This window comes from Labeo rohita, chromosome 13 (assembly GCF_022985175.1).
Source record: "Labeo rohita strain BAU-BD-2019 chromosome 13, IGBB_LRoh.1.0, whole genome shotgun sequence".
In the NCBI taxonomy this organism is placed as follows: Eukaryota; Metazoa; Chordata; class Actinopteri; order Cypriniformes; family Cyprinidae; genus Labeo; species Labeo rohita.
In genome coordinates this window covers 32409986-32422234 of record NC_066881.1, presented here as the reverse complement: position 1 = coordinate 32422234, position 12249 = coordinate 32409986, and the positions used below count along the sequence as shown (strand labels likewise).

The window sequence follows — 12249 nt, the reverse complement described above, 5'->3', positions numbered from 1 at the left end:
ATTTTTGTTCTATTTCTGCCTTAAAATGTAAAAACAATATAAGGGAGTTTGAAAAAAAATGTAAAAAAAAAAATTTTAATACACTACCAGTCAAAAGTTTTTCTGCTTACCAAGCATGCATTTATTTGATCCAAAGTACAGCAAAAACAGTAACATTTAGAAATATTTTTCAGTGTCACATGATCCTTCAGAAATCATTCTAATATTCTGATTTGCTGCTCAAAAAACTTTTATTATTATCATTATGTTGAAAACAGCTGACCAGAATTTTTATAAGTTTCTTTGATTAATAGAAAGTTCAGAAGAACAGCATTTATCATAAATAGAAATCTTTTGTAACATTAGAAATGTCGTTATCATCTTTTGATCAGCTTAAAGCATCCTTGCTAAATAAAAGTATTAATTTCTAAAATTAATTCAAAAATGAATGCTACAAAAGCTTTTTATTTCAGATAAATGCTCAGATAAATTTAAATAAAAGATCTTAAAAGATCCATTCATCAAATAATAAACGTACTCAGCTGTTTTAAATATTGATAATAATAATAAAAATGTTTCTTGAACAGCAAATCAGCATATTAGAATGATTTCTGAGGATCATGTGACACTGAAGACTGAAGTAATGATGCTTAAAATTCAGCTTTTATCACAGAAATGAATTACGTTTTAAAATATATCCAATTAGAAAACAGTTATTTTAAATAGTAAAAATATTTCAAAATGTTACTGTTTTTGCTGTACTTGGGATGAAATAAGAAAACATTCCAAATCTTACAGTTCAAAACCTTTTGAATGATACATTTGAATATTAGATATAATGCAAAATGTATTTTTGCCCTGTAACTTTTTGGTCTTTTGTATTAAAAAGTTCATTTTTTCAATGCAGTGCATTCTGTGGAAGAACAAAGTTTGGACAAAAGTTTATTTATTATGGCTATTTTACATTTTGTAGAAGAAATAAAGTTTGAAATAACATAAATGCAAATACACATCAGCTTCTTTTTGTGTAGATGTTATGACATTTCTCTCAGCCTACTCCATGGCATGCCTTTTCCATCTTGAGAATTCCTATCTATTATGCAACAGTGCCGCTTTTCAGTTCCTTTCTTCACTATTTCATCCACTACCATGAATGAATGAATTAATATATGCGAAGCCAACAGAAAATGTCTCGGAAGAAATTCAGAAGTTGTTTCTCAAGAAAACTAATTTTAAGCACTTTGTCAAGTGTGTCCAAAACTTTAATTTGTATATGAAACGGAAACGTTTTAGCTCGACCTAAACATGTGGGGCAGCAGTATCTGTTGTTGTTATTGCTGAAAAGAAAAAGATCTAGTATTAAACTGTGTGCCAGCCCACTTTATTCGCGGTTTAGTTATCATCACCATCATCATCATCATCACCAGTGTGTGGATGGGAGAGTCCCTCCTCACAGTTTGTGTCATTGTATTAAGCTCTCTTTCTCTCTCAGACTTCGCAGTCTCTTCTACTCTCCACACGTGAAGGTAGGGCTTGCTTTTACTAGTTCTTTTCCTCACTTCTTATACACATGTTTGACGTTCACTTTTACAAATAGTGTTGTACGGTGTTTTTGTAGTAACAATGCGTCCAGTCATTCGAACACGTGGATTTAAGTACCGCGTTGAATTTTAAATGTAGCGTGTGAGAGCAGGTTAAATTTAGCGCCAAATATGCGCGGCGTGACTTTTTAGAACTTTTCTTAGCGAAACATTCGGCGATAGTTCTTATAACAAAGTATCTTTAGTATTCGGAAATGTGTGTTGATTAAGTGTGTGAATGTCAAACACAGCATTATTTTCTTGTTTGTTGATCACCACGTGTGAATTGGGAGTGCGGCGTGGGTCATTTACAGCTAAACACGTTGTATGCTTTTGTTTTAATAACTTTGGGATGTGTGATATGATTGTGTACAGTGAAATTGTAATTGGCTGGTGACTTAAAATGTACACAGATGAGATGATGTTATAATGTTTACTGTTTATGCATGTTATCAAACCAGCTTATTTTGGCGGTAGATACGTAAATGTAGTACGCCATGACGTTGGCATGCTTAAAAAAAAAAAAGAAAAAAAAAGCATGGCGTGGTTTACCATGCCATGTGCCCCCTTTTTTTTTATAGCGGCGTTTCGATTTTAACAACAGCCTAATAATTTATGAGTGAAGAACAGCTGAGCTTATGTGCTGCATTACAATCACATTCTCCATTCAGTGTATTTGAACTGCATCTTAAACTTTCAGAGTTCAAGGAGATGGGATTTGCTAACAAAGGATGTAGGTTTTTGCAATGACCTGATGGAATGTCTGTTTATTGTCATTAAAAGTTTGATTTACATAAATGCTCAAGTCATGATGCTTATGAATATATTTGTGGCTTGGAAAGTAGATGTATGTGCACTTGTCATGTACCTTAGATGAGATTTGTGTGAGCTGTATCTGGACCGAAACAGTGAGTCAGTTCCAAAGCAGGCAAATGTCCCTAATGTAACTCATGTGGCATGTGTGCATGCATGTCTGGCTGCATTCTGGTGTCATGCACAAAAGTGCCAAAACCTAGGTGGGGTTGCGAGTGGTGTCGATATAGTATGCAGAGCTATATCAGCAAAGAAATCAGCAAAGTCAAAATTGACAGTTTACTTTCTTAATGCACAGTCCTGGTTATTCCAAATGACGAAGTTTGTCTCTGTGTGTGTTTAATAATCTTTTATCAGAATGCAATAACCCAAAAACAACTTTTCTTTTATTCCAGCATACACAAAGGTAACTTCCAACCCTTAGCCTCCAACCAACTGGCTCCATTCTGGTATCTTGGCACCTAGTTTTCACAATCCAAAACCCTATCCTCATTTTTTCAAGCTGAACTCAAATGTGATGTCACGTTAAGGCATTAAAAGTAAATGTTATTTAAAGTAGTTTAAAGCAACTGTGGTTGGATTTAAAGAGGTTGGAGTGGTGTAATAGAGTTTGCAGGAAACGTGGTGCAAATAAACTGATATATTGCAGTGTTTTTCAATCCAGTTTTTGCCTTTGGTAACATGGCAGAGAGTCAAAATCTCTTGCTGTTTCTGCTTTCAAAAATGTTTACTTGATGATCCATCGTGTTGTCACGTTTACCCGCTTTGCAGCAATTTGGAGAGGTCACCTACAGGTGAACTTTGGAACAGCAGCGTATAAAATACCGAACTGATCAAAATGATAGTATCGAACCATTTGCATTTCTGCATTCTGACAGCTTTTTTAGATCAGTGTGATTCACAACACATTTTCCACTGTGCAGCTGGGGGAAATTGTGCAAGTGTGACATATTATCTGAGAACATAATTCTATCAGTGTTTTCTAGTTTAAGGGTTGCTCTGTGACCATATGTTCCTGCTGTAAATAAAAACTCAGTTGGGGAGCTAGTTGCTGAACAACAACTTGGCTAGTTTGATGGAGGAGTGAAATTGCCTACACTTTTAAAAATAAAGGAGAGAGAAGGGGAAGTTATTCCATAGAAGAACCATTTTAGGTTGTCCAAAGTACCTTTCAGTTCTTAAAAGAACCATTGTACTTAGTGTAAAGAACTTTTTAATAGATGGAAAGGTTCCGAGGATATTAAAGGTTCTTCATGGAACCCTCAGTGCCAATAAAGAATCTTTTATTTTTTTAGTGTGTTGGTGCCAATATTGGCTGCAAAAACCCACCTTTGGAACCGTTATTTTTTAAGTTTGAATTTTTATTCTAAGTATTCTAATATTCCATTACAGTAAAGGAATACTGGAATTTGATAAACCAATTTCATAATGTTTGGTTCCATCAACAGTTTTTGAATGTTTGTGGTTCTATTAGAGTAAAAATTCACTCAAACCTTTCATAGCTTCTCTAAAACTACTCAAAGAATGGGTAAGAAATAGGAGAGCAAGACAAGATGAGCTTTGAGATTAAAACGTGTTTAAATTATAATTTATGTATTTTTTTTTAATGAAAATAACAGATCGTTTCGCTAGATAAGACCCTTCTTCCTCCCCTGGGACCGTTTACAACCACATTTGGGATCGTTTGAAGCCGCATTTAAAATTCATTTTGGAAGTTCAAAATCGGGGCACCACATCAGTCCATTATATGGAGAAAAATCCTGAAATGTTTAACTCAAAAAAACATTATTTCTTTGTGGCTGAAAAAAAAAGACATGTACATCTTGGATGACAAGGGGTGAGCTAGAGAAAGACTTTGTGGAGATAGACTGCTTGAATTAGTTCGCAGGGCCTCTTGAACTGAAATCTGTTCTGAGCTTGATCTTGGACACACTGCTGATGCTCTCAGGTTACAAGCTCTCTCTGTAGGTCCGCTTAAGGCTCAGCACCCCAATAGACAGACTATTTTAGGATCCTGCAGCTTTGTTGTGAAATATTGAGCCCCTGAGGGAGCTTTTAGGGGCACAGTCCCAGGAAGTATTGTCAGAGGACTGTCCCAGAAACTGGCCAGAGGTGTTTTTCAGGACGTGGGAGGCGTACCAACCCCGGTGACTGAGTGATTGTAGGCTGCTGGGATTAATTTTTAGAGTGGGGCTTTGACAGTGTGTGCATTGGCTCACGTAGAAATGGGAGGTTTGGATGACCTCTTTCAGATTTGGCGCATGAGCTGGTTTGGGAGTGACTGTATGCTGCAAGTCAGAGATGTTATTGGCAAGGGTTTGGGAAAATGTAATCGGACTGGTTGTTCGCTAGCATATCAGTTTTTAATAAATAAAGACGGATGTCTCTTAAACATTACTGACAGTATAAATAGAATGAACATAATTATACAGTTAAAAGATTTTGGGCTTTTTAATTTTTCACAAAGTGTTTTTTCAGACTAGTGGAAAGAAAACACTGAAAGACACTGTTTCTTTTATAACACTTTGTTTATGTGTCAATAGATTTCAATTACAATACATATTTTTAAAGGCCGCTTTTCCAAAATTAGCTTTTCCTTGTACTGATAGATAATAAATCTCCAATTCAGTACCACTTACACGCACACTAAACTTTACATTTTTATTCCTGTCTATATCCTGAAGGCTGTTATAGAGAGATTTGTTCATATATAATTTACTTGATTATATATAACATTTTATCCCCCCAAAAATTGTGAAAAATATATTGTTTTCTCTCTGTTCTAAGTGTTTTCTGAATTATGGACTGACAAAATGAGATGCCCCAAATTCCGTCTGTAAAAACATTTGACTCTAATATGTCAAAAAAAAGAGTTTACTCTTATTATTAATAATAATTAATATTACTGATAATAATAAAAATGTTTCCTGAGCAGCAAATCAGCATATTAGAATGATTTCTGAATGTTCATGTGACATTGAAGACTGGAGTAATGATGCTGAAAATTCAGCTTTGCATAAGAGGAATAAATTACATGTTAAAATGTAATACAATGAAAAAAAACCTGTTATTTGAAATTTTAATAATATTCATAATATTGCTGTTTTTACTGTATTTTTGTGTAAATAAATGCAGCGTTGGTGAGTAGAAAAGACACACACAGGCTTTTGCATGTTCATATTATATGCAATCATTTTAAATTAATATATGCAAATTGCATTTAATGGCAATATTTTTGTATATGTGTGTATTGCACTTCATCAGATGTTGTGCACACATTTGCTTGTGCCTTTATGAAAGAAGCTGCTGTAAACCATGTGGAGGTAGTTCGGAGACTAGTGATACGGCATTAGGTTTTGTTGACACATCCATCTATTTCTGGAGTTCCACAGAATCACTCATGCCTGCCAACCCTAGGACAGAGATGTCTGGTCAAGGTGGAAATGCTTCATTAGCTTTCAGTCTTTATCAGCTAAGCACAGCAAGTACTGCTTCCACTAAATGAATGATCTCCCGTTTAACTTTGAAGTAGAACTTTGAGTTTCTGCAGCTGAGTGCATGTTGCTTTACAGAGGGTATCTTGACCTTGTTTAAGTAGTGCTATGATTAATATTGTTGTCTTATGAAAGCATAAAGTGCCTGTATTTGTGAGGGACAGTCATGTTCTGTGTTTAGGTAATAGTTTGAGCATGTGATGACAAGAGTAAGGTCAGGCAGACTCCAGTCAGATTTTCTCAACGTGACTGGTTGTAACACAATTTGCTTAAATGAAATCACTTGTGTCAAGAGGTTAATTTGAAGTTCAGACTGGTTCAGTCTTGATGATGCATTGGAAATGAACATAGAAAGGTGGGTCTGTAATACTATTTGAAACAGACTTAAAAATTTTTTTTATAGAGAAATCAGCATGGTTGATTTAATGACCATTGTATTAAAAAAATATTCAAAGCTTGATATTGATCTTATCTCATTAATATGTTCTAAATGTTCGTATATGAGTTTTTATCCATGCATTTAACCTGATTATTTAAAGCACTATGTGGAATTTCTAAAATCTAGTGAAGTTATTCTGTGCATTTCCAGGAGAGAATAGGAGGAAAAGTAAAACTCATGTTACCTTATTGTAGCATTTCAACCTGATTATTAATATTACTGTGCAGATTTTCTATTGCAGCAAGAATAAAACCAGAAAAAACTATTTTTGTATACAAGTTTTCCAGTAGCTGTGAAGAAAAGCTATTTTTCATAATTCGTCATTGCTTTTAAGAAATGTTACAACGCAGTATGAAATGCATCTTTCAAATTAATCTTCCCTCAATGAAGAATGTTTTAACATACAATACAGCAGCATAAAAAAATGACTGGTAATATGGCATCCCATGTTTTGACTTCCTGTCAGCCAATAAATCTCTTCACTAAGAGGTCTGTTTTGTATATCGTGTCAGCTGTGTAAATGAAGAGTATTTCAGTGCGCTCTGTGTGTACAGAAAGTTCATAAAATGTTTATGGGATTGATGAAAGTTTGCTTTTGGAGCAGGATAATGGATCCGTTTAAAGCATGCCTCAAACTCACTGATGTCAATAAGGCATCCATATTTGTTTATGCACCGTAAATAGCATCATTTTAGCAGATTAGTACATGCAGAAAGCTTTATTATGGTCCGTGGTGATGGTTGAAACCAACATCAGTCTCTCATTACCATCTTAGTTTGCAAACAGTTTAAAGAAACCGAATCCATTTCCAAGACTTAAATTGTGAAGAGCAGCATACAAATACTTTGAAAAATTAAATTCACACAGGTATCGTATTAATGGAAAATCCAGCTACTCTCCTTCTGTTGATTTATATTCCCAAAGAATTGCGGGATTAATCAATACTTCGCCCTTTCTTGTGTGCGGAGGATTTTGTGATTCGTTCCTTAAGGGCTGGAGATTTTTCTGAAATCCAGTCAAGCTATCGCTTGAGCTCAGGAAATTAATTTTTTGTTGTTTTAAGAACTCTATGCCCAAGTCTTAATAAAGCAGAATTTGTGATGTATTCAAAATATTGTTTTAGAGATCTAGGCTAATTGCAAGCATGTGTGAAAATGACCATGAAGTGAAAATAAACATTCGTTTAGATATTACACTGTGTTTGTGTTGGTGCAGCCAGCATATTCGTTAACAGAATCATACTTTTGAACAGAATGCAATAATAATGGATGTTTACACAGTAAATACTGAGGCCTGCAGACCTGTTGAGATCTGCAATGACCTCAAAGTATTCGGACACCGGGCTCTACGCTCACTTTTCTTTTTAGGAACGCTTAAGCACAGTCAAACTTTTAGGAGCACCTTTTAAGCAATAATCAAAATACCTGATCAAAAATGAGCCTTCCCATTACAAGGTGATATTTGACTCCATAAAGGAGAAGTCCACTTCCAGAACAACAGTTTACAAATAATGCACTCACCCCCTTGTCATCCAAGATGTTCATGTCTTTCTGTCTTCAGCTGTAAAGAAATTATGGTTTTTGAAAAAAGCATTTCAGGATTTTTTTTTTCCATATAATGGATTTTGGTGCCCTGATTTTGAACTTCCAAAATGTAGTTTAAATGCATCTTCAAAGGGTTCTAAACGATCCCAGCCGAGGAAGAAGGGTCTTATCTAGCGAAACGATCTGTCATTTTTTTTTAACAAAAATAAAAAAAGTATACTTTTTAAGCACAAAAGCTCGTGTAGCACAGGCTCTGGGATGCGTGTCCACGAATTAGTAATGGGTCGTTCTTGAACGATTCTTACATTTTTAACAAATCTTTAGTGTGACTCGGGAAGAACGAGTGATTCGTTCACTCGCGCATTCGCAACATCCTATTAGGTTCTGTACTGGAATTGGTTCACCTGTTTCAAGTCTTCGGGTTTTTCGAGTCGTTCGTTCATCTTATGGGGCTGTCACGTGATGAACGAACGACTCAAACCCAAAAACTTGTCAGATAATAGGTGAGGTGAGCTAATCATAGACTAAAGACCCATATAAACAATGAATTAATCTTTTCTGTTTTTTTCTTATAGCATTATAGTTTTGTCTTGTTTGTAGTGTGATCAACGTTTGTGTAAGCAGTAGATGTGTTAGGGAAGTAACATGTAACATTTTAATTACATTTTGCTAAAATGAACGAAATGACTCAAAAAGATTCGTTCATTTTGCTGAACGAGACTCAAAGGTCCGAGTCGGTAAAATGATCCGAGCTTCCCATCACTACTACGAATCACGTGTAAGTTCATTGTCTGTGTACTGAGTATGGTGAAAAACCCCATCTTATTTTCTCCTACAACTTAAGAGGAGGACATCGTTGTACCTTTTTGTTGGTAAACAGCAATTACAAACTTACTTGCACTTTTTTAGTCTTTGCGCATTCGCTTTGTAAACACTGGGTCTGTAGTTCCACCTAGGTTCCGCATGTCCATTCAACGTGATTCAATAGTACGTAGCGTCATGAACATGCATCCCAGAGCCTGTGCTACGCAAGCTTTTGTGCTCGCCTCACGTTTTCAGACCTAAAAAGCATGTTCGGTCTGATCACTCTCTCTACACTTTATGAATGGACTCGTCAGATATGTCTGTAATACATTACTCAACGTTGCAAAAACACGTAGAAACCTTTGAAGCTCCCCTTAGCGCAAACACAGATATTCTGATCAGGTCAGCCGCACTGGTGCTCCTTAATATTTTTTCATAGTTGCATGCAGTAGTTTTCGGTTGCACTATAGTGCCCTGAGACGTACAGTCATAAGTTTGAGTTTGAAATGACAAAACATAGATCTTCTGTGGCGCTGTGAATCACTGAATGAATGTTTTTTTCCATGTGATTGTGATTTCAGATTTGATGCCAGATTCTGAAACGAATCAGTGACAAATCCCGTCAGACACAATGACAGCCACAAACGCTCCGCGAGACAGGTAAATATGTGACTTTCTCACTTTATGCCAAATGTTTTTCACATGCAGTTTCATTACTGAACATGGCATGTCTTCCAGGTATAATGCTGTATGGATCATATTCTTCATTCTGGGCCTGGGAACTCTACTACCATGGAATTTCTTCATGACTGCCACCATGGTAACAATTGTCTTGTTAAAACTACTGTTAATAACAAACTCTAAAAATCCCCTGTACCCCCTGTAGTCAAAATTTTAATCCCTTAAAACTCCCATCAATGACATTTAAATGTTTTTTTTTTCTCATGCCTTAAAACAGCTTGAATGTAACTCTACCCCCTTTGCCTCATTTACTATACGCAGATCTATGAATATGCAAATTAGCCCCGCCCCCACGCAGTCACACTAGCCAGAGCCCTCTGATCCACTAAATGAACTGTAGTAAATGCGATATATTGGCGAAACACGGATAATGACTGATAAAGCTATGTTTTCACTAGCGGACAACTACAGTGGATACTGTAACATTTGTTAAAGTTACTTACTTGACGATGTTGTGCCCTCAAAATGCCTTAAAGGCTTGAATGCAACCTAGTTTGTGATTCCAGTTTGTGTCCGCGAGTGAATTGCAGACGGCAATGCGGGAGAGGTGCGTCTGACTCCGGGCTACTTTTCCACTGTTGTCGCGGGTTATTTTTCAAGTTAGCGGTTAGTGCCCAGAGGTTGTGCTCTATTTAATGCTCTATATGCTCTATTAAATGCTCTATTTAATATTTGGTTTTGTGCTGATAATCCTATTGGTATATTTTGCATGCTAATGATAGGAATCTATCCTTAGACGTGATTGATTACTGAAGTTTGTGACGTAGCAAAAAAAGGGCTGCCTTTGGGAAACTACAGTTTTAAGGAGAAAATACTCAGCAATGGTGTTGATTAATGGACTGACATGTAGTTTGTCTAAAAGCCTATTAAAAACACCACATAGACAAATAAACAACATCACTACAGGGGGACTTTAATCACACATTATTAAATAAATCCGTAATTTTGTGAACTCTTGGATTTGGAGTACCTATTGTCCCCAAAGGGTTTATATATTTTGTAAGTGCATTAACCTGTGAATTGAGTGTGCTTTGCAACAATGACTGTTTGGTTCAGACTATGTTTCATATTGGCCAAAAACATAAAAATGCACCTGTAACATTTTAGTTTTATAAATAGAGATTGATTATGACTCTATGATGTTTAATGTAACTTAAGTTACTCAAAGTGTATGGCTCTACATCTGCCCTCTCGTTGTTCTGTAGTACTTCACCAACCGTCTGAAGGACCCACAGACTAACGGAGAGCACAATCAGACAGCCAATATGACGAAGACGACAGAGGGCGACAGTCGTAACATCCTAGAGTCAAAGTTCAACAATGTGATGACGCTGTGTGCCATGGTACCGCTGCTGATTTTCACCTGCCTCAACTCCTTCATCCACCAGAGGTGAGACAAATACTGTATATCATGTGAGAGGGATTTCAAAAACACACACAGAGTAGAGCTGACATCAAAGATAACATGTAATGTTATCTTTCTTTAACACACTCCTAAAATTCAGCTAATTAAAATTCTGTTCAGTTTGATATTAAAAAAACTGTTTGGAAATGTTATGGCTAAAATAAAACTAAAGCTAAATCTTAGTCAGTTATCAGTCAATGATTTTTTTTTTAAATAATTTTTAAAATAAAAATGATAATCATATAACTTAAATTATACATGTATTTAAAACAATCCATTGTTACATAATTCTTTTAAAATTATTTTTAAATCAGCTGTCAAGTATAAGTGTGTTTTAAAAAAAAACAAAAACTGACATCAAATAAAAATATCAAATCAAATAAAAATATCAAATCAAAAACGTAAATTTAAAAAATGTAAATGAAAATTAGAAAATAAAATAAAGCTAAATGGGAGTATTAAAAAGCTAGAAATAATAAAAATGACGAATACACAATATTATAGACAAAAAAAAAAAAAATTAGTAAATGTTATAATAGAATATAAATATTTAACACTAGACAATAATATTTAACACCAAACAGATTCAAAAGATATTAATGTAAGGTAAGAAAACAAACTTGAAAATCTGTAAATGAAAATGTTCATTTAAATTTAAATTGATAATGATATTATCAAAACATTGATAATAAATCAGCATATTAGAATGGTTTCTGAACGATCATGTGACACTGAGGACTGGAGTAATGATGCTGAAAATTCAGTTTGATCACAGGAATAAATTACATTTTGCAATTTTCAAATAAAGAACAGTTATTTTAAATTGTTTTTGTTTTTTTTAACTAATATTACCGTTTATTACTGTTAATATTACTGTTTACTATATGTTTGATCAAATAAATGCAATCTTGATGAGTGGAAGAGACTTCTTAAAAAAAGAAAGCATTACAACTCTTACTCTAAAAAGATATCTTGCATATTAAAAATGTATAAATTCAATCCAATATAGATATTAAATTAAATATATAATTACTTTAAAATAATTTATATGACAGCAAATTCAATGTTGTGATTAGAGCAAATAGACTTGCAATTCATTGCAATTTTATGTGTGTGCAACCAACGGTTAGGGAGTCGGGCTTGTAACTGAAAGGTTGCGGGTTCGAGTCCCAGGTCCGGCAGGGATTGAAGGTGGAGGGAGTGAATAACCAGCGCTCTCTCCACCCTCAATACCACGACTGAGGTTGAGCAAATGTGTTCACGGTGTGTGCGTGTGTGCGTGTACTTGTTTTTGCTAACAAGGATAGTAAAACCTGAAATTTTTGACATTGTGGGGACCGGCCTACTATTAAAAATAGTAAATGGTGTTTATCTGAAAATGTAACGATGCAAACATGTTTTCTGTGAGGGCTAGGTTCAGGGTTAGGGTTGGGTTAGGGGATAGACAATA

General features: G+C 35.0%; 1 protein-coding gene across 3 annotated transcripts in view; it reads left to right on the top strand.

Annotated features, from left to right (window-relative positions):
• The window catches only part of slc29a1a (solute carrier family 29 member 1a), a 32842-nt gene that overhangs the window by 7622 nt on the left and 12971 nt on the right, over nucleotides 1-12249 (top strand). For 2 of the 3 annotated variants that reach the window (XM_051126517.1, XM_051126518.1), the window contains exons 2-4: nucleotides 9235-9313; nucleotides 9392-9473; nucleotides 10600-10784. In XM_051126517.1, coding sequence (XP_050982474.1) covers nucleotides 9285-9313; nucleotides 9392-9473; nucleotides 10600-10784 — 296 coding nt within the window. In that variant the 5' untranslated portion in view covers nucleotides 9235-9284. Of the gene's footprint in view, nucleotides 1-1368; nucleotides 1506-9234; nucleotides 9314-9391; nucleotides 9474-10599; nucleotides 10785-12249 lie in introns of those variants that run through there. The other variant, XM_051126516.1, reaches the window with a different exon arrangement.